Source organism: Rattus norvegicus, chromosome 1, assembly GCF_036323735.1.
Source record: "Rattus norvegicus strain BN/NHsdMcwi chromosome 1, GRCr8, whole genome shotgun sequence".
Taxonomy (NCBI): Eukaryota; Metazoa; Chordata; class Mammalia; order Rodentia; family Muridae; genus Rattus; species Rattus norvegicus.
This window is the reverse complement of record NC_086019.1, coordinates 144,115,047-144,135,465: the sequence shown is the minus strand read 5'-3', so window position 1 is coordinate 144,135,465 and position 20,419 is coordinate 144,115,047. Positions and strand designations below refer to the sequence as shown.

At 47.2% G+C, this 20,419-nt stretch overlaps 1 protein-coding gene across 2 annotated transcripts in view; it reads left to right on the top strand.

The window, feature by feature from the left end:
- Iqgap1 (IQ motif containing GTPase activating protein 1) overlaps nt 1-20,419 on the top strand; it is a 90,202-nt gene that overhangs the window by 43,524 nt on the left and 26,259 nt on the right. For both annotated transcript variants that reach the window (NM_001108489.1, XM_039082350.2), the window contains exons 10-22: nt 1,612-1,775; nt 2,623-2,707; nt 5,520-5,683; nt 5,861-6,021; nt 6,708-6,832; nt 8,781-8,944; nt 14,134-14,224; nt 14,372-14,539; nt 15,055-15,197; nt 19,063-19,233; nt 19,958-20,041; nt 20,133-20,204; nt 20,297-20,366. In NM_001108489.1, the coding sequence (NP_001101959.2) occupies nt 1,612-1,775; nt 2,623-2,707; nt 5,520-5,683; nt 5,861-6,021; nt 6,708-6,832; nt 8,781-8,944; nt 14,134-14,224; nt 14,372-14,539; nt 15,055-15,197; nt 19,063-19,233; nt 19,958-20,041; nt 20,133-20,204; nt 20,297-20,366 (1,662 nt within the window). The remainder of the gene's footprint in view (nt 1-1,611; nt 1,776-2,622; nt 2,708-5,519; nt 5,684-5,860; nt 6,022-6,707; nt 6,833-8,780; nt 8,945-14,133; nt 14,225-14,371; nt 14,540-15,054; nt 15,198-19,062; nt 19,234-19,957; nt 20,042-20,132; nt 20,205-20,296; nt 20,367-20,419) is intronic.

The window sequence follows — 20,419 nt, the reverse complement described above, 5'->3', positions numbered from 1 at the left end:
AATCACATATCTCTGAATGGAGTAGCAATAACACTGTATTTTTCGTTTTCTGAAAAGAAATGGTCTATACATAATAAATATAAAAATTACAACTCTGGGGGTGCTGGAGAGATGGCTCAGCTGTTAAGAGCACTGACTGCTCTTCCAGAGGTCCTGAGTTCAATTCTCAGCAACCACATGGTGGCTCACAACTATCTATACTGAGATCTGATGCCCTCTCCTTGTATGTCTGAAGACAGTGTCAGTGAACTCACGTACAAAATAAATAAATAATCTTTTAAAAAAATTTACAACTCCTCATAGCTATAATTTCTTAGATCAGAAGTTGCCTTATTTTGGCTTGCAATCTAATAATGCCTTATTTTACTTCATGTGCATGATTTTAAACATGGAACATAACTCTTAAAATAAGACAGCCCAGGAAGACTATTGAGGATGAGGGGAAAGGGTAGACATGTAAATGGACGGTGATGGATGATGAAAATATCACAGGAATCCCATTAACTTACACGGAATTAGAAAACAAAACATCGCCTTCCCAAGGGCAAGAAACCAAATTGCCCTATGAGCCATGCAACTGAGGGTTCAAGTTCCTGTCTGTGTTCAGGAGCTCAGCAAGAGGCTTGCTCAAGCCCACGGTTGGAGACCAGCTCAGGCACACACTGAGACACCCCATGCCCAGTTGCCCCATCCTCAATGGGAGATGATGTCTCCTATGCTCTTCTGATGAAGAAACATCTGGGGTTTCCCTGGCAACCCTTCTACTGGAGGCAGGACCTTGGAGTAGGTGCTGCTTACAAGCTTGCTCCCCAAGGCTTGCTCTGCCTCTTGAGTGCTGGGATTAAAGGCACATGCCGCCATCATCTGACTCAGACTGATTTCTTATAGAACCTGGGACCACCAGCCCAGGGGTGGCACCACCCACAATGTGTTGGCCCCTCCCACATCAGTTACTAATTAGGAAATGCCCTACAGGCTTGCCTTCCAGCCTGCTTTATGGGCCATTTTTCTCAGTGAAGGTTCCCTCCTTTCACATGACTCTCACTTGTGTCAAGTTGACTTAAAAACTACCCAGCACAGGGAGACAGCCCGCTAGTGGTTTCAAATGCCATGGAGGAGTGTTTGAAGGAACTAAGGCTGTCAGTGAGGTATATGCCATCACAGTAGGGACAGTTGGGTGAGTTCAGTGGGAATTCCAAAGTGCAAGTGTAAAAGATTTAAAAATTGCCCAAAGCTGTAAATTGTCACAGAAAACCCTTTGTTCTGTGTGTTTTACACAATTCGGAAGCATCTTTGGAAACAACGATATCTTGAGTATTGTAGGTATTGCTGTGTCTGGTTTGGTGCCAAACCATTCACAGCTGGAAGCTTTTAAGTAGGCCTGGAGTGTGGCAGGAGTGTGGAGACTGCAGACGGTTTGGAGATCCTCCACTTGATGGCATTTGGGTTCTCTGACTCTAAACTCTTGAGCTTCTGAGCCATGGGGCACTAGGACTGACTGGGCACTAGGACTGACTGTGCAGTCTGGAGTTGAGGTTGTTTGGGGGAAGGAAGATTCTCTAGGCTGTTGTGTTATTGTCAGATGGTTTTAAACCTTTGTTCTCCCCTCAGCATCATCTGCCCTGGCCAACATCAACCTGGCTTTAGAGCAGGGCTGTGCACTGACCCTGCTCAAGGCTCTGCAGTCAGTGGCTCTGGGCCTCCGAGGGTTGCAGACCCAGAACAGCGACTGGTACCTGAAGCAGCTACAGAGTGATCTGCAGCAAAAACGACAGGTGGGTGAGGCTGGGGCTTCCTGACCCTCTTGGTTCTGTTCTGTGCCCCCAGGTGTCTATGTCCCTAGCTCCCATGCTGTTCCCCTGGGTGTCTAGTCCTTACTTCCACTCTGTCCCCACAAATGTCTGGCCCTCAATTCTATGCTGTCCCCGAGGCATTTGTGTGGCCATTCCTTAATACATCTATTTTCTTCATACAGTTTAGGCTGGTGGTGCTTTTAATCTCAGCCAACATGCACATGATCTAAAGCCCTGTTTCCCTTGGAGAGGTGACTCCTCTTTTAAAGTACATGATACCTCCTCTCCACTGCTCCCTCCCAGTCCTCCTCCAAGGGAAATCTCTGTAGGCAAGCTCAAGGTTTCCCATTCTTACTGCAGGAAATTCTACTTTAAAAACATTCCCCACACCGTAGCTTCCTTTGGCTGACACTGGAGAATACTTCAGGTGCTGCAAGGATGGATCTCAGGGGATTAGACGCGTAGGCTTTCCTCAGAGGAAAAATAGAAAGTCTGCTCTATTTTTGTCTACTACATAAAGACATGTATACATTTCACAAATTCCTCCCAGCATACATTGGTATGAATAAACCACATTAATGCCCTTGTGAGTCCATAAATATTTACTTATTAAACATTTCAGGGCTACACACACACTCGTACTGGTATATCAATAGCCATTCTACCCCAGATTTGGCAAGGGTTTTTGGCTCTATTTAGTGTGGCTGCATTAAGCCTGGAGCTTACTTAGTTTCTTTGTCCCTTGTGACTGCTGTTAAGAGGACTTCCATTCAGGTCTAGAGGCCTACGCATGAACAATCTTCTCATCAGTATCCTTTGCTTTCCTTAGAGTGGCCAGACTGACCCTCTGCAGAAGGAGGAGGTACAGGCCGGAGTGGATGCTGCCAACGGTGCTGCCCAACAATACCAACGACGTAAGAGTCCCTTGCTCCAAGCCACAGAAATGTTCAGGGGCGGGGAGGAAGTTGTGGCTTTATGTTATTAAAGGGTCTGAAGTTACGTCACCTGCCACCTGAGCTGACTAGTCATGATGCAAAGCCACGTGCTTTTGGTGGCAATAGCATTCTTCTGGTTTTAAAAGCAAAACTAGGGCCAGGCACATTCACTATGGCTAGTAAACCCTTTCGGGTAGTTCTGGAAGTGTCTGGAGAAGGCAACACTTAAAGGGCTGTAGGTTTGGGCTGTGGATGAAGAGAGAGCACTGCTGATGAGAAAGGAATCGGGGCAGACATTGCTGCTGGGGAAAGAGGCTACTGAGAATTCTGGTACTGTTTTGGCTGAGTTGAGATGCAGCCGGGAAGCTTTGAAGGGCGGCCTTACTAGAAGGTTCCTGGGAAAGGAAGGCCTGTCTAGCTGGTATAGGGAGCACACATGACAAGTAGTGCAGGCAGACAGTAAAGGTGAAGAGGGAAGTGGCTATCTCTTCTAGACCCAAGCCAGTCTTTATTGAAGGGCTAAGAGCAAGCACATGTCAAGGTAGCCAGGGAAACGGGATGCAGGGGTGTAAGATGTGAACTGATTGGTCACATGGTCCCCCCCCCCCCCCATCAGTCACAGGATGAGTAATATGCTCTCTGCCCCCATCATGCACTCCTGCTCCTGGCCTGAACTGTTTCCAGGCCAGGCACTAGAAGCACCAGGTTTTACCTCTTTACAACAGAGGAGGAATGCAGGAAACAAAGGGTGCAGTCTGCTGCAGCAGTAGCCCTTCTCTTGAGCATGGTCAGCTGGAGATCCTGGGCAATTCAGGGCACAGCACCAAAAAGGGAGGCTCAGAATCTGGCCTGTGGGTGCCGGAGTCAGCCCTGCATGGAGGGCAAAAGTTCTAGAGAACCAAAGGTGCAGACAGCCCTGAAATGAAGTAAATTTCAAAACCTGGGGGTTTGGCTTCTGAGAATGAGGAAGAGGAAGACAGGAGGAACTGCCTCCAGCAGTGGGGCAGATGTTTTCCTGAACTTGGCCCTACAATGTGAGCGCTATATTGTTGACATAGTCTAGCACTTGCAAGACATAGGCATTGTTTGCAAACTGAAAAGGCTCTCATATGAAGTGTGGCAGAGGTGCCAGCTTATCAGCTCAGGAGACAGACAGGTAGGGGTGACCATTGGCTTATAGGCAAGCAGGTTCTTAATGCCTGTATCCTGGGTGGCAGAATCAGCCTACAGAAAACCCAAGCACTGTATGAAGACATCTATTTGAATACATAGGACCCAGCCTACTCTCCCTGGCCCATGGGTCACCTTGAGCTCCTAAAGCTGCCTTTCAACCACAGACCAGACAGTGCTATCCCAGCATAGTCCGGCCTGAAATTAGGTGCCAGGTAAACCAGTCACTGCCTGAGAGCAGATGCCGGGGATAGCCAACTGGCACAGGGAACCTGGCATGATGGCCTGCTGATGTGTACAGCCTCCTGTGCTGCCTGTGGGCTCCCAAGTTAGAGGAGAATCCTTGCTCATAGTGTGGCCCATAGGCTCAGAGTTGGGCAAGCAAGAATCCTTATGGTAGGTGGTTTGAAATGAGGGTGCTTGGCTCTCTAGCTCTTCAGCTCAGCCACAGGCATGGTGCAGCCTGCCTTGCACCTGTAAGAAGCCCATGTCCACTCCCATGGCCTCTGCAGCTAGTACTCAGCAGGAAAGCCATTCTCTGACTTTCTGCATTCTGCAAGAGTTCAGCTTTGGGCCTGGCTCCATCCCTGCCCAGCAAGACCTGGTCTGCTCCTACTGGAGTCCATGCCCCTGTTGCTACTGTACCCCAGCCCCACTGCAGGGCTGCCACTGTCATCTTCAATGAGGTGGTGGCTTCCACATCATGACTGATATAGGTATAGAACAGAACTTTATTTTGTAAAAATTTGGTACCTCCTAGCCAGATTTGGTGGCCCATACCTAGAATTCCAGCAACTCCTGAGGCAGGAGAATTTTTTGTGTATAAAGGCAGACTAGGGCTACATATGGGTCTTTGGGGCGGGTGTGTAAATAGAAGTGTGGGTTTCTAGAGAGATGGTTCAGGGCCAAACATTTCCTGCTTAAGCTTGAGGACCGGAATTATAATCCCCGGGATCTGTAAAAGCCTGTGGTCATGAGAGAGAGCTGCCTGGTAATCCCAGAGCACAGTAGGGTGATGTATAACAGACCAGCCTGACACAAGCTGACTCTGGTTCAGCAAGAGACCCGGCCTCAGTGTATAATGCAGAGAGCGATCAAGGCACCCGATATCAATCAATCTAAGGCCTCCACACATGTCCTGCCACATGCATCTACACACGTGTGAACATGCATAGACACATACATTCTACAATACTTCTAAAGCAGTTTGTGAGGGGTGGTGTGTGCTGGTACTGGCCCAGGGACTGAACACACTTGTTGCTCTGTGGAGGACCAGGTTCTATTCCCAGCACTCCCACAGTTTACAGGCTTACAACCTTCTGTAACTCCAGTTTTTGGGGATCTGACACTTCTGGTCTCCATGGACACCAAGCACACACACAGTACACATAACACACATGCAACCAAAACATACACATAAAATAAAAATAAATCTTTTTTAAAAAGCAGTTGGGCATGGTGGTACACGCACTTAATCCCAGCACTAGGGAGATAGAGGCAGGTGGATCTGAGTTCAAGGTCAGCCTGATGTACATAGTGAGACCCTGTCTCAAAAACAAAACAAGGCACTGTTTCTGCTCAGGGCTTTAAGCCCACTGCGTGCTGACCTGTTTTCCTTTAGGGTTGGCAGCAGTGGCAGCGATCAATGCGGCGATCCAGAAGGGCATCGCCGAGAAGACCGTTTTGGAGCTAATGAATCCTGAAGCCCAGCTGCCCCAGGTGTATCCATTTGCAGCCGATCTTTATCAGAAGGAGTTGGCCACCCTGCAGCAGCAGAGTCCTGAGGTAAGTTAACTAAGCCTGTATTGTTTGGGAGCAGAATGGGGTGGAAGTGAATTTAATACCCACATCTCTGTGTGCTTGGGTAGAAGCTTTTTCCAGAAACTTAGCTTTATGTGGAACTCCTAATTCCCCTGGTGTTGGGGAGTGTCCTTTCTCACTGTTCCTCTCTGTCCTGCACAGCATAGCCTCACCCATCCTGAACTCACTGTTGCCGTGGAGATGCTGTCTTCTGTGGCCCTCATCAACAGGGCGCTGGAGTCAGGAGACATGAACACGGTGTGGAAGCAGCTGAGCAGCTCCGTTACAGGCCTTACCAATATCGAGGAAGAAAACTGTCAAAGGTGGGCCCAGAGCCTGTGCCTCCGGTCCACTGCATGGCGGTTACCTCTGTCTTCCTGTGTCTACACCAATTTTCCCCCCAGGCTTTATGTCATTATACGGTGACTTCGTAATGTCAGTACAGGACAGACGCCGTGACATTTTGGCTTTGTTGGTGCCGGGGTTGGAACCCAGGCCTCACACATATGGAAGAATATGCTACCGCTGCGTTCCTCTCCAGCTTGGCCCTCTTGTCTGTGTGTCTGTCTTTTGGATGAGTCCCCTGCTTTTAGAGTTGGTATCCTAGAACTTAGAGACTAAGTGGTTTCCTTGTTTGTTTATGGTTTTTTTTTTTTTTTTTTTTTGGTTCTTTTTTTCGGAGCTGGGGACCGAACCCAGGGCCTTGCGCTTCCTAGGCAAGCGCTCTACCACTGAGCTAAATCCCCAACCCCTATGGTTTTTTTTTTTTTTTTAAGGATTTTATTTATTTATTATGTATGAGTACACTATAGCTGTCTTACGCACACCAGAAGAGGGCATCGGATCCCATTACAGATGGTTGTGAGCCACTCTATGGTTGCTGGGATTTGAACTCAGGACCTCTAAAAGAGCACTACTCAGTGCTCTTAACCGCTGAGCCATTTCTCCAGCCCAGTATGTTTACGTTTTAAGGTCACTCCGCGTTGTCTTTTTGTCTCGGGCCGGGCAGGTATCTGGATGAGCTGATGAAGCTGAAGGCGCAGGCACATGCAGAGAATAATGAATTTGTCACGTGGAATGACATCCAGGCGTGTGTGGACCACGTGAACCTGGTGGTCCACGAGGAACATGAGCGTGAGTAACTAACCATTACGTCCCCTCAGAAAACGTTACTGTTAAAGATGGTGGGATTTGGGGCTGGGACGATGACTCAGTCAGCAGAGTGCCTGCCCCACAGGCAAAAAGATGTGAGTACAGATCACCACCACCCAGGTAAAAGTTGGGTGTGGTCGAACTGGAGAGAAGGGAGGCAGAGACAAGACACTCCCTGGGAGCTCATCAACCAGTCCAATGACTAGGGAAACAAACCTGATGTCAACTTCTGACCTGAGTCATGTCCACACATGTGCACATACACCTGCAGCAGGCAGAGACACGCGGTGCTCACAGAAGAAACACATACACACCACAGGAGCTGGTTCTAAACACTACTCCTACAAGGGCTTTTGAATGAAATATTGAAGTACAAATATTTATCTATTTCACACATATGTTTGTACAGTTATATACAACTCAACTAGCTACGGTTGGGTACTGTTTTCGGTACATTTATGTGTCCACTAAATAAACTTTGGACCAGTAGTGGTGGTGAATGCCTTTAATCCCAGCCCTCGGGAGGCAGTCTCTAGGTGGATTGCTCAGTTCAGGGCCAGCCTGGTCTACAGAGTGAGTTCCAGGACACAGAGCTCACAGAACAAAGACAAATAAAATTTAGGGGAGGTGAATCGAGCATGACCTGTTGTAGCTTTGAGAGATAGTAATAACTCTATAGCGTGTACTGGATAGCATATAACAAGTGGTCCTAACAAAAACTGCCTGAAGTGTGTCATCTAGTACAAGGGCACAGTCTTCTACAAGTTCACTCGTGGTCAGACATCAGCTGCCAGTTTAAACTAGGCCTCTCTTCTGAACGAGCTGCATGAGATTTCCTCTGCCTCTTCAGGTTTAATGGTTTGCTCAAAAGCCTATAGACCCCACAATCATGCAAGACTCGGAATTACAGAGAGAATATAAAGGGTATAAACCTGGAGGCAAAAGTCGAGAGCCAGGGACTGTGTCTGGGACGGTTCTGAGTCAAAGTTGCTGTGGCCTCATATGTCGCCCTGCTGACGATGATCACTGATGGGGACTCACCTGAGCTTTGCATATCCAGAGTTGACTTCATTACCTACGTGGGATTTGCTCAATTGTTGACCTGGTAGTCAGCAGGCCAGGCCGAAGCTACCTGACTTCTTAGGTCCTGCATGGTCAGCCCTGCCTGAAACAGTTCTGAGGCCCACGTAGGACGCCTCCATTGGCACAGCTTCAGGTGTGGTGGGAGGACCATGAATGACTGCTGTTCTTCAGGCTGTTCCAGGCCTCCCTCAAAGACCAGCCACATACTGCGGCCCACAGCAGAGCCCTCCCCAAAGTAGCCCTGCTGCCCGAGTGGCTGTTTCCAATTCTAATTCGTATTTCCTGTAAGGGACACTCAACTGATTTATGGGAAGGGATCGGAGTGGAATGGAGAATTCCAGGCTTAGATTCTGTTTCATTCAGTAAAAATGATGAATGAGTTTGGTTGCACATCTGAAGGTTCCTGTGAAGCCAGTGTCGTTGGTCCTCCTCCCTCTCTCAGCATGTGGTGGCCCAGGCTTGGATGTCAGCAAGCAGGAGGCCTGGGCTGGGTAAAGCCTACCTGAGCTTCGCAGTGTGACTGAAACTAAAACACCCATCACTTGAATGCTTTAAAAACGAAACAGAAGAACCCAAGCTTCCTGTAGGAGTGGATAGGGCGAGGGAGTTTAGATGAAACAAAAATTAAATTATCTTTTGAAGTACAGTGCTGCTTAATTGTAGTTTGATTCGATTATAGTTGATTACTCCCAGGTGAGTTCATGGAATTAGCATGGTTTTTGCTGATCTTGAATTTGTGGGCTCACATGATTCTCTTCTGTCAGTCTCCCGAGTAGCTGAGACTCTAGGATGTTTTTTTCCCTAAATTTCTTAACTACAACATAGCCTTTTGTCTCCGGGTACCTAGGGATTTTGGCCATTGGTTTAATTAATGAAGCCCTGGATGAAGGGGACGCTCAGAAGACTCTGCAGGCCCTGCAGATCCCTGCAGCCAAGCTCGAGGGGGTCCTTCCAGAGGTGGCACAGCATTATCAAGACACGCTGATCAGAGCAAAGAGAGAAAAGGCCCAGGTGAGCACACCCTGTCCCCCTACCCCACCCCGTCCTCACCCCACCCCACCCCTGCTGTTCTGACCCTGCAGTCAGCCTCTGGGAAAGAGGCCTGCCCGCTGCATTACCCGTGTTTCATCCTCTGCCACTAGAGAGACAAAAGCTCCACCTGCTGGGAACTGGGGGCGTTTCGTACATTCCTCTCATAGCTGTCTCTGCAGCGACATTCCTTTTTAAATTAAATGTAATGTTCTTAATTAGCTTCCAAAGTTGCAGGTTTCTTCACGGCATTTTATACTGTTTGGTTGGCTCTCCCTCCCACCTCCGCCTTGCCATCCCCCACCTTGCTGACATTGTTGGGTTAATTGAAATATAAGATCCTGACCGAGTCAGATGAAGCATTCGGGTGTTTAAACTTTGAGAAGCAAATGTACCTGTGTGATTAACATTTACATTATATTGCAAGACTTATCAGCACCCCAACACTATCACTCATGTCCCCTTCTGTCCATACCCACCCACGCCCCATTTGGTGGTCCCCACTCTTCCAGTCTTAGATGCCACTGTTGGCTTTAGCTCTGTATTTAAGCACATCCGGGCATTTCTGTGCCGGGCCTCTTTTGTCCAGTGTGCTAGAGACATTCACCCACAGACCATTGTTGTGTACAGTCCTGCTGTGTCACTGCTGTCTGTTACTGGGAGTTCCTACATTTTGTCTTCTCTGTTGGTCTATGACTTTTGGTAGACAGATGCATGTAAGTGGTGGTGCTCAGTTGTGGGGTGCTTGCCTAGTGTGCATGAGGCCATGCGTCCGCTGCCCAACACCTCAAACAAAACCAAAAACCAATTATGTATAGATTTAGGACAGCCATTAGTGGGTGAGGGGAAAAACATAGAGGCTAAACTTTAGTGGAGAACATCATAACTCTTGCTTTACAATACTTTTATTAAGACATAATTCACCGGAAACCGGGAAAGGGAATAACACTTGAAATGTATATAAGAAATACTCAAGTTAATAAAAAAAATAAAAAATAAAAAAAAAAAAGAAGACATAATTCACGGGGCTAGGGAGATGGCTCAGTGGTTGAGAACACTGACTGCTCTTCCAGAGCCACCTGTGATGGGATCAGTGCCCTCTTCTGGTGTATCCGAAGACAGCTACAGTGTGCTCACATTCATAAAACCACAACAAAGATATAATTCACATACCGTGTAACTCACCGTTTTAAAATGTGTGTCAGTGATTTCCAATCTCATGATAGAATTGTGAAACTGTCACGGTCGCTTTTAGGTATTGTCATCCACAGAAGAAACCTGTACCTGTTAGGGGCCCCTCAGTGCTCAGTCTCCCCCAGCCCTGAGCAGCCATCAGTCTCCTGTTGTACGGATTTTGAATTCTGAACACTTCATATAGATAGAATCGTGTGATATATTGACCTTTGTGGTGGCTTCATTTAACTTTGTCCAAGTTATAGCGTGTGAGTGGCATTTGAAGCATGTCCTTTTGCTGTGGAAGGGAGAAAAGGGTGGCTACAGGGAGCCTTGCAGAACATCATGGTGTGTACACTGCTCTTCACTTCGGGTAGAATTGTCTTTTTTTAGGCATTTGTTAGCTTCCAAGTCCTACAAACCATCTAGGGAATAGTGTTAAAAATAGTTATCATAGAATTCTAAATTTAGCAAGCACAAAATTGTAATTTAAATTTAGTCTGTAGCTAGGTGTGGTAGCACATGCCTGAGCCCCAGCACTGATGAGTAGAAGCCAAGCCAGGGATTAATGGCCACTCTCAGCTGCACAGTTAGTTTAAGGCTAGCTTGGGCTCCGTGAGACCCTGTCTCAAAAATTGAAAACCATCAAAAACCCACGCAAAATATTTAGTTTGTAGTTAGTTCTCTTGGGTGATGTCTTTGTGTCTGTGGTGATCCCAGGGTTAGAGAAGTTTACCAGAGAAGCCGCTTCTCCTGAGCCATATTTTGTTGTATGTCCTTGATTGTTGCTTACAAGTATTCGTTCTTTGAAAGAACGCAGCTCCCTGTGGGAGTCCTCACATTTCCCACTTTCCTTCGCTCCCTTTTCTTGTTAGTATTCTGACTAGAACAGCAGAACTGACCTGTCTTCAAGTCTAACACCCCCTTCCCCACCACACGTGCCTCTACACAATCAAATCTATTTTAGTTACTGTACTTTTCCATGTTTAAGAATGTGATTTCTCTTTGTTGACGCCGCTAGGTAATGTTCATATGCTTTAGTGTCTGCCATGATCCCACTAGTTCTTTAACATAGGTAAAATAGCTGATCTGAGTCATTGTCCACAAGAGGCTCTTCAGTGGTAGCCTCTGTTGTCTGGTAGGTTTGTCTGTGTCTGTTCGGTCCCTGCATGCCTTATTTTTGCTGTTGTGTTTTATTTGGCAACCAAACATTCTACTGATAATATGCTAACTCCAGAGATGAGATCTCTGCTCTCATAAGTCACTTGTTTAGTGTTTGCAGTATTCGTTGAGATGGGGGCTTGCTTTACTTTCCTGAGATTGCAGGTGCACGGAAGCTGTCCAGTGACCTTTCTGAACTCTGTGAACTGTCTTTGTTATGCACGTGCACGAAAATCTCCCTAATCAGCTCGTGATTTGCTAACAATTGGACAGGTGTCCTTAAATCCCTAGGACCCTGTAAAGCCTCTGTGCCCTGCTGAGGGCCCTTTGTGCTTACAGCTCAGTAGGCGGTTTACTGATGTATAGCTTTTTCTCCAAACTTGGTCAGACCCTTGCTAGAGCTTAGAGCTTTCGATTCTATTGGATATAATTTGCAGGCCATATAATTCATCATTATAAACTATGTGTCATCGGCTCCACTGTATTCACAATCACTTCCAGAAGAGTCTTTGTGTCCCCACCTGTACCAGCCGTGGCCTTCTCGCTTCCCATCCAGAAATAGGTCACGTTTTCCCAGCTTTCTCTAAATACCTCTTCTCCAGATTTTCCTTCTAAGTTTTTTGTTGGTACTCTTGGTAGTGGTGGTGGAGGTTGTTGTTGCTGTTGTTGAGACTTTTATTTAACACCCAAGCATCAGTGATGCTAAACAGCTGGGGAAGGCCCTGGGACGAGGGCAAGCACTAGTAAACTCCCAGGGAACACCAAACGGGCTGTGTGGAGGTGCAGCAGCACAGAGCTCCCGCTCTCACTCAGTGGGAAATGCCTTTGTGCCAGTCCTAACTCTTGCAAGCCTTCCTTCAGCCCATCAGCTTAGAAAAGCCAACTCTTGCCATTTTTAGCCAGCGTTTTGTTGCATTTATAGTGAGAGGTTTCTTAGAGGTCCTTAGTCTGCCATTTCTTTGGTGCCATTTCTTTTCTTCCTTGAAGTGGGTACCTTTGGAGCACTTTCTGAGAATGAATTGCCAGTCCCTGGGTAGTAGAATCTGAATGCCCAAGATGAGAATCATTTTAATATTACGTACGTGACTTTCTTTTAAAACTCTCTTCCCATCGACACACACATGCTTGCGTGTAAGCCGCCAGGAACCAGGGCTAGCATATCCCAAACCAACTTCTATTCATTCTCTTGCCTTTCATACCTTAGCTCCATTGTTTGGTTCTTACGAGTGAGGATTATGTGTGAAAGAAAGGTTAACCATAGTTCTTTGTTTTGGCCTGCATGGGGCAATGGGGGACAGGACTGTGAACAGTCAGAGCTCTTGCAGAGCTCTCTCTCCCTGCAGGGAAAGGCTGTGTTCAGCTCCCAGCTCTGTTGATAGCTGATTCTACTTGGTATCCATGTGAGAACCAGCAATGGCTGGATTCCAGCCCATGAAGTGCCCCTGCTTTGGTCGGTTGGTAGGGTTTGTGGGTGGCTTCTCTTGCAGTCTAAGACCATCTGCCCTGTCACCTCTGACTTCTCAGCTCAGCCTGTGGCTGGCTCGTGTTTCTTCACCCTGCAGTTGCTCTTGGTTAGTGTTTACAATACTGTGAAGGCTCAGGACTGTGTGCGGCCACTCCCCATCTTTAGTGTATGTAACATGAACACATAAGGGAAAAATACTTGAGGGGAGACAAAAGACCAGCAAAGGGGGGACAGGGAGGATGGGGGTGAGTAATAAAATGGTACATGCATCAAAACCCCATATTGAAGCCCTTCTATGTTAGCTTAAGGGAAAATAAACCACGGCCAGAATGAAACCAGCCAGTTCTGCTCCGTGACCTCTGTCACCAGGGGTCCGCTTGAACTCCACAGCTTTTCTTGGCTACCTTGTCACTATTTATTAGAATCCTTGTATGAAGGCTGGAGGGGTGGCTCAGTGGTTAAGCACACCGGCTGCTCTTCCAGAGGACCTGAGTTCAAATCCCAGCAACCACATGGTGACTCACAACCATCTGTTCTGGGATCTGATGCCCTCTTCTGGTGTGTCTGAAGACAGCTAGTCTCGGTGTACTCATACATAAATAAATCTTAAAAAAAAAAAAAGAACCTTGTATATGGTTTTAGTTTACAGCAAGTGATTCACAATGAAAGAAAGACTTGAGCAGGGCGTGGTGGCATACAAGTTTAATCCTAACATTTGGGAGGCAGAGGCAGGTGGATCTCTGAGTTTGAGGACAGCCTGGTGGACAAAGTGAGTTCCAGGACAGCTTGGGCTATGATCGAAGGCCCTGTCTCAAAAACAAAACAAAAAGAACAACAACAAAACAAACACAATAACAATTTTTTAAAAAAGGAAAAACAAAAAGAAAGGTTTAGACTGTGATCTGATGACACCTGCTGTGAAAGTAACCTCAGGCTTTAAACAGGAGAATGAAAAGGACCTAGTTAAATAAGACGTGACAGCCTCGACAGCCTTAGTTATAGTGGGGAATTTGAGCTTCCCCTGTGTGTAGGGCCAAGGAGGCTTTCTGGACTGAGTGTATTAATACACACTCTCTGGTCTTTGTCCACTGTACAGGCCCTTGATCCCTTCCCAGTGTGCCTGCTCCTGCTCCCTCCCCTGCTGCGGGCTTCCTGAGCCGTTTGGTTCGCCCTCATGCACCCTTTGCTTGCATTGGAGCCATTTCCTGTTTAACCTAGGGCAGGGTTTTTGATGCCTGGTTCTTTTCATTCACCTAATCCAAGGCTCGTCTGTGGAACTTTTCCTTCTGTAGCTGAGTTCCAGAAGGCCCTCATCACACATACCCTGACATTCACCATGACTTTATTATTGTTTGCTTTCAATCATATGTAGGAAACCCAGGATGAGTCAGCTGTGTTATGGTTGGATGAAATTCAAGGTGGAATCTGGCAGTCCAACAAAGACACCCAGGAAGCACAGAGGTGTAAGTGTCCGTGTGGTGGAGGGGAAAGCGACAGGGCGCCTTAGGTCTGCTGTGCAGGGGAGGTGGCTGGTAGGTATGCTGGGTGAGGTCATATGTGGATGTAGACATGTCCTAAACTGCTACACTAACAATTGTCTTCCAAGACAGTTGCCCTAGGAATCTTCGCCATCAACGAAGCAGTAGAGAGTGGTGATGTTGGCAGAACCCTGAGTGCCCTTCGTTCTCCGGACGTTGGCTTATATGGAGTGATCCCTGAGTGTGGGGAAACATACCAGAGTGACCTTGCTGAAGCCAAGAAGAAAAGACTAGCAGCAGGTGGGTCATGGGGAGGTACATTTGTCCATGAGCTAAGCACTGAGCAAACGAGGAGACAGATGTAAGCCAAGATACTTTAGTGTGGGTAAACAGTATTTAGGCTCACTTTGCAAGAAATAGTCCTAAACTGTGAATGCTTGTAGACCAATCCTATGAGAGTGTGGGGAGGATCCGAGATACTTGGCTGTTTGCCCTTCCTAGGATGCCCTGCCTTTTCTGAATAGTTTTCTGACTTCAGGATTTAGACAGAGGAATTGAAAGAAGAGTGTGGTTGGTTTTGTGATGAGACCTCCTATGTGATCCCTTTTTATAATATGACATGCATGACATAACAGACATTACTTAGCCAAGGCTCAGTGGACGAATGCCATGCCCCCTTACTGTTGCATCCAAGGAACAGGTTTTGGGAAATGTTTAGTTTCTCAAAGCTGACTAGAGTAATCCTCTGGTGTTGGCTATATCAGTGTTGGAGTGGGACTCTGGGTCACTGTCTTTGCCCTTCTCTTTTCTGACAGGAGACAATAACAGCAAGTGGGTGAAGCACTGGGTGAAAGGCGGGTACCATTACTACCACAATCTGGAGACGCAAGCAGGAGGATGGGCTGAACCCCCAGACTTCGTGCAGAATTCTGTGCAGCTTTCTCGAGAGGAAATCCAGGTAGGCCTGTTGCAGGTAAAAAATAAAAAAGGCGGAACGACCAGTTCCCGTGCGTATCCAGGTGGTTACTCTCGCTAGTTCTGCCTCTGGCGGGCCACTGGGACTAGCGCTAATTTATCTCAGTGGCTCCACGATGCCCCCATGGTGCATCTCTGACCCAGGCAGTCCACGGGCCATTCCAGTGTGCCACCTTGCCACGTTGCTTTGCTCTCACTCATGGTTCCCTTGGGTTGTTACCATGCCAGGCATACACATCCCAATTCTGTGGTGGGCTCTCTTGAAAGAACACACCACACAATAACCTCTGATCCAATTAATAAGATATAATTTGCCCATCTAGATAGCACAAAATCTTGTACACACCCATCCCTTTAAAATATTCATAATAGGGCTGGAGAGATGGCTCACCGGTTAAGAGCCCTGACTGCTCTTCCAGAGGTCCTGAGTTCAATTCCCAGCAAAAACATGGTGACTCACAACCATCTATAATGGGATCCGATGCCTTCCTCTGGTGTGTCTGAAGACAGCTACAGTGTACTCATATACATAAAATAAATAAATCTTATAAAAATATTCATAATAACCTGTATCTATGCTCAGGAAAGAATCTTAACATCTGCTGCCATGTTCTCCCAGCTCCTTCTCTCCTGCTTTTCCCTCTCCTTCTAAAACCTCTGGTCCCGCTTCCCTTCCTTCTCGTCCAATGACAGGCCTTGTTTTATCTTGCCTGCCTTCCCCTGCATAATGGTAACAATCTTCATAGGCCACCTTTCTTCACACAAGAAAGATGCTTGTGTGAGAGAAAGTGCTTCAGGGTTAGTACTGGTTCAGAGGAGAAATACTTGTGGCCGGCAGTCCTGGACGCAAATGTAGACTGTGCAATGAGTTATTTTGGAATAATCATGTTCTAGTGGTTTGGGAGGTGGTAAAGTCTGAAATTGAAAACGTCAATTGTACAATTCAGTGAGTTTCACCGTGTGGTTTTTAAAGAAAACTTGGGTGACCCATTGCTCTGCCTCCTGGCCTTTCGGTGTCAGGGAAACATCAGGCCCGGAACAGAGATGGTGAGTGCAGACAGAGACGGGGGCTCTAGCACAGTACTGTCATGGAGTTAGGGGACATTTCATTCTGTCCTGGAGGAAGGCAGACTGAGTGACATTTTTAACAGGTGAGGAAAGAGGAAAGAATGTTCAGGATGGAAAGGGGAAAGTCACCGAGGGTGGGAAACCAGGACCTTGTGAGGAAAGATGCACGTGCTGCTGACTGCCGCAGCCGAGGAGACTGCAGTGAGGAAGGGACCAGTGCTGGGCCGAGGACTGGAGAGTCTCCCTAACCTCCTTAGGCCAGCCAGGCCTAGACAGCGCTTTGCATGTGGGTCCAAGAACTGGCACCCGGGACTGGAGTGATGCTCCTCCCTGACTTAGTACACAGCCCGATCGCTTACTCCTCCGAAGGCAGTGGCTGGCAGGTACGGCACCCCTGAGCCCGACTCCACTTGCACCTGTCATCTCATGGACACCCACCTGACCCTTCCTGTGCGACCTCAGGAGGAAGTCTCTCACTGTCAGTTATTGCCTAATGTCTGCTACCTTCCCCTCTGGTTCCTGCAAGACTTGACTTCTCATAGTTCTGTTATTATTCTTGTCTGAATTTAATGCTCTGGGTGGAGATTGATCCCGTGGGTCTAAGGCAGAGCTTGGGAGGCCACATTTTTAACCAGTTCCCAGGCAGTGTTGCTGCGGCTACTCTAAGGACTGCTTGTAAGTATTGGTCCACGTACAGATCACGTCTTCCTTACCCAGACACAAAGCCGACCATGATGCTGCACATCTTTAGTCTCAGCTGTCTGGAGGCAGAAACAGGTGGAACTCTGTGCATTCAAGGCCAGCCTGGTTTATGTAGTAAATTCTAGAACATCCAGGAAGACAGAGAGAGACCGTCTTCTAAAAGAGATAAGAGAAAGCAAAGGCCATAGGGTTTCTCTGGTTTAACCTAACCTGCATTCACATCCTGTTGTAAGTGCCTTGAGAGCTAGTCTGCCCCCAGTTCTCTCTCTGTTGCCGTCTATTTGTTAGCTCCCAACAGAAAACCTGCTATCTTTAGTGAAAATGCCTTCCTTAGTATCTGGCAACAGTCTTTGAATTGTCAGATGCCCATTGGATTTCTCTGCAAAACATTCTCCATGCAGATCTCTCCAGACCTCCTGCCTGCTACCTTGTCTCTGCTCCTGCCTGCCTTGGACATTGGCCCTCTATCACTCCCTCACCCTATGGGGCTCCTAAACCATTAGAGAGGATACTGTCAGGCACCAAGTCCAACACCACCATGACTTCGTTCAAGCCTATGGAATCTGTATGCTGTGCTGTGACCTGAGATCCATACCTCTAAGTCTAGCGCTTTCCACATTCCATCTAGATGCCCAGATACCTCAGACACAGCAGGGCAGAACAATAGAAACTGAAATAAGGGGTTAGGGGGCTTGTCACATTTTGGTTTGTCTCTTTTACAGAAGGTAATCATGGACTCAGGGAGGTGTGGCCTCACACGTCAGAGCTCCAGGAGCCTTCAGGCTTGATGTCCCTCATTCTTAGAACATTCTCAAGGACAGCGCAGAATGCTAGCCACCAGAGTAGCTGCCAGGCAGGAAGCAGAGAGAAGGAGGAGCATCAGGGTGTGCTCTCCGCTCTCCCTTAGGAGCTTTCCCAGAGCACTTAGCACACTCAGATTTTGGTGTGCATGCTAGGGCCCCACCCCATCCTCCAAATCTCTAACACTAAGGAAAGAAAGAACGGGCATATTGGTAGGTAATCAGATAAATAAACATTCATAAACATCCTCCCAGCTGCTGCCTCATTCAAGCCCAGACCCTTTTACTGGGATCATAGTAGTAGCACTCTAATTCACCTCATTCATATTTGCCTCAGAATTCTTTCCCAGCATGCTTGTGTGCGCGCATGTCCACATATGCATATATAATCCTATAATCTATACATATAACATACACATAAAACATATATTACCTCTAATTGCAGTGCTTGGGAGTTTGAAGCAGAACGGTAAGAGTTAAAAGCTAGCTCAGACTACATACCAAGATCCTGTCTCAAAAACAAAATAAAATAACTGTGTGTGTGTGTGCGCACATGTATGTATGCGTGTGTGCATGCATGCGGGGGAGAGAGATGTGCTTGTGTGTCGGGGGACGGCACACATGAACACAACTCTTTCTCTAGTTCATTAGCTCTTCTGCCAACAGTGCTGTTTTGTTTTGTAAGATTTATTTATGTATGTATGTGAGTTCTTTATCTATATGTATACCTGCATGCCAGAAGAGGGCGTCAGATCCCATGATAGATGGTTGTAAACCACCTTGTGGTTGCTGGGATTGAACTCAAGACCTCTGGAAGAGCAGATAGTGAGTGCTTTTATCCACTGAGCCATCTCTCCAGTCTGGTGCTGTTTGTTTGTTTGTTTGTTTGTTTGTTTGTTTTAAATAAATTTGATTATTTTATTCCTCTATTCAAAAGTGTTCCTATTGTCCACCTGTAGTAACTAGCAATCGATGCCCTCTGGCCTGGCGAGCAGTGTGTGTTGGGGTGTCCTGCATACTTCTGGGTTTTCACTAGCACCATGTGCCAGTGCTGATGGATGGGGTCATGAATACAGGAATGAGTTAAAGGCCTGACTTTTAATTACTTCATTATTAATGAACAAATCAGCCTGGCCCTGGGAACCATACCTGAGGTCTTCATGCCCAATACTCAACTGAAGATCGGCCATAGATGGACGGAGAGTGAAGTCAGCTGTGTGCTCTGGTGATGCTTTATGTCCATTCTCTTGTCCCTAAATGTGACCAAATGCTTTTCAGAGCTCCATCTCTGGAGTGACCGCTGCGTATAACCGAGAGCAGCTTTGGCTGGCCAACGAAGGCTTGATTACCAAGCTGCAAGCCTGCTGCCGTGGGTACCTTGTTCGACAGGAATTCCGATCCCGGATGAACTTTCTGAAGAAACAGATCCCCGCCATCACCTGCATTCAGGTACTTCACACAGTGAGCAGGCCTCTAGAGCAGGAGGAATAAACTCACTATAAAACTGAATGTGTGAGTGTGTTTCTTGTGGCCTCTTTTCTCATCTTTGGACAGTCACTTCCTGTTTGTGACATTAGATGGTTGTGCTTTGGTAGCAAGAGGCATTAGTGAGCACCCTGTCTGTGGAGAATACTTGAACTGCTGTGGTGTATATGATAGTGATATATTCTAGTCACAGTAAATAAAACAATAGTGCTTCAGTAATAGTAACAGAAAAATGGGATTAGGGATTTTGGCTCCATTGCTGCTAGACACCATGGGTCTCTTAAGTTCCCTTCTCTGTGGAATGGGTACACTACTGTGTATCTCCCTCACCTGGTAAGAGTGACGATGACAAACAAGTGAATCAATTGACTCACTTTAAGATGTGACAAGTGTGGGCTAGGGATACAACTCAGGGCAGAGCACATGCAGAGTGTACACAAGGCCAGACATTAGGTCCCCAGCCCCAGAGCCCCCAAACAAGACTGTGTGTACTGTTGTATCGATGTCAGGGAAGTAGAACGTGGCTGTGTGATTCCAGGGAGGCATGGTCTGAGCCTGGTAGAGGGCCTTCTTCCTACAGCGTCGTCAGAAAATTGTACTTGGGGAACAGCAAGCTGAGGGCTTTGTCTGTTTTAACTTTCACTGGTTCTTTGACAATAATGCCATGTATACCGTGTGGTACCTTTAGTCACAGTGGAGAGGATACAAACAGAAGAAGGCATATCAAGATCGGCTGGCTTACCTGCACTCCCATAAAGACGAAGTTGTGAAGGTATAGTAGCTCCGCAGGGTTTGCCCATGTGGGGTGCAAGCGTGTTGTGTTGGAAAGGTCTCCTCTAAGTTCCAGGATCCCTCTTCCACAGATTCAGTCCCTTGCCAGGATGCATCAAGCCAGAAAGCGCTATAGAGATCGCCTACAGTATTTCCGAGACCACGTAAGTAGCCTTGGCCCAGCAGACTGCTCAGGTGACTGCTTCTGTGTATGCAGTGGACAGAAGAGTAAAGGAATGTCTTCTTTCTCCCTTAGATAAATGACATTATCAAAATCCAGGCTTTCATTCGGGCAAACAAAGCTCGCGATGACTACAAGACTCTCAGTGAGTAACCATGGCTCAGCGGTGAAGAGTTGAGGCCGTGCTTGGGAGCCCTC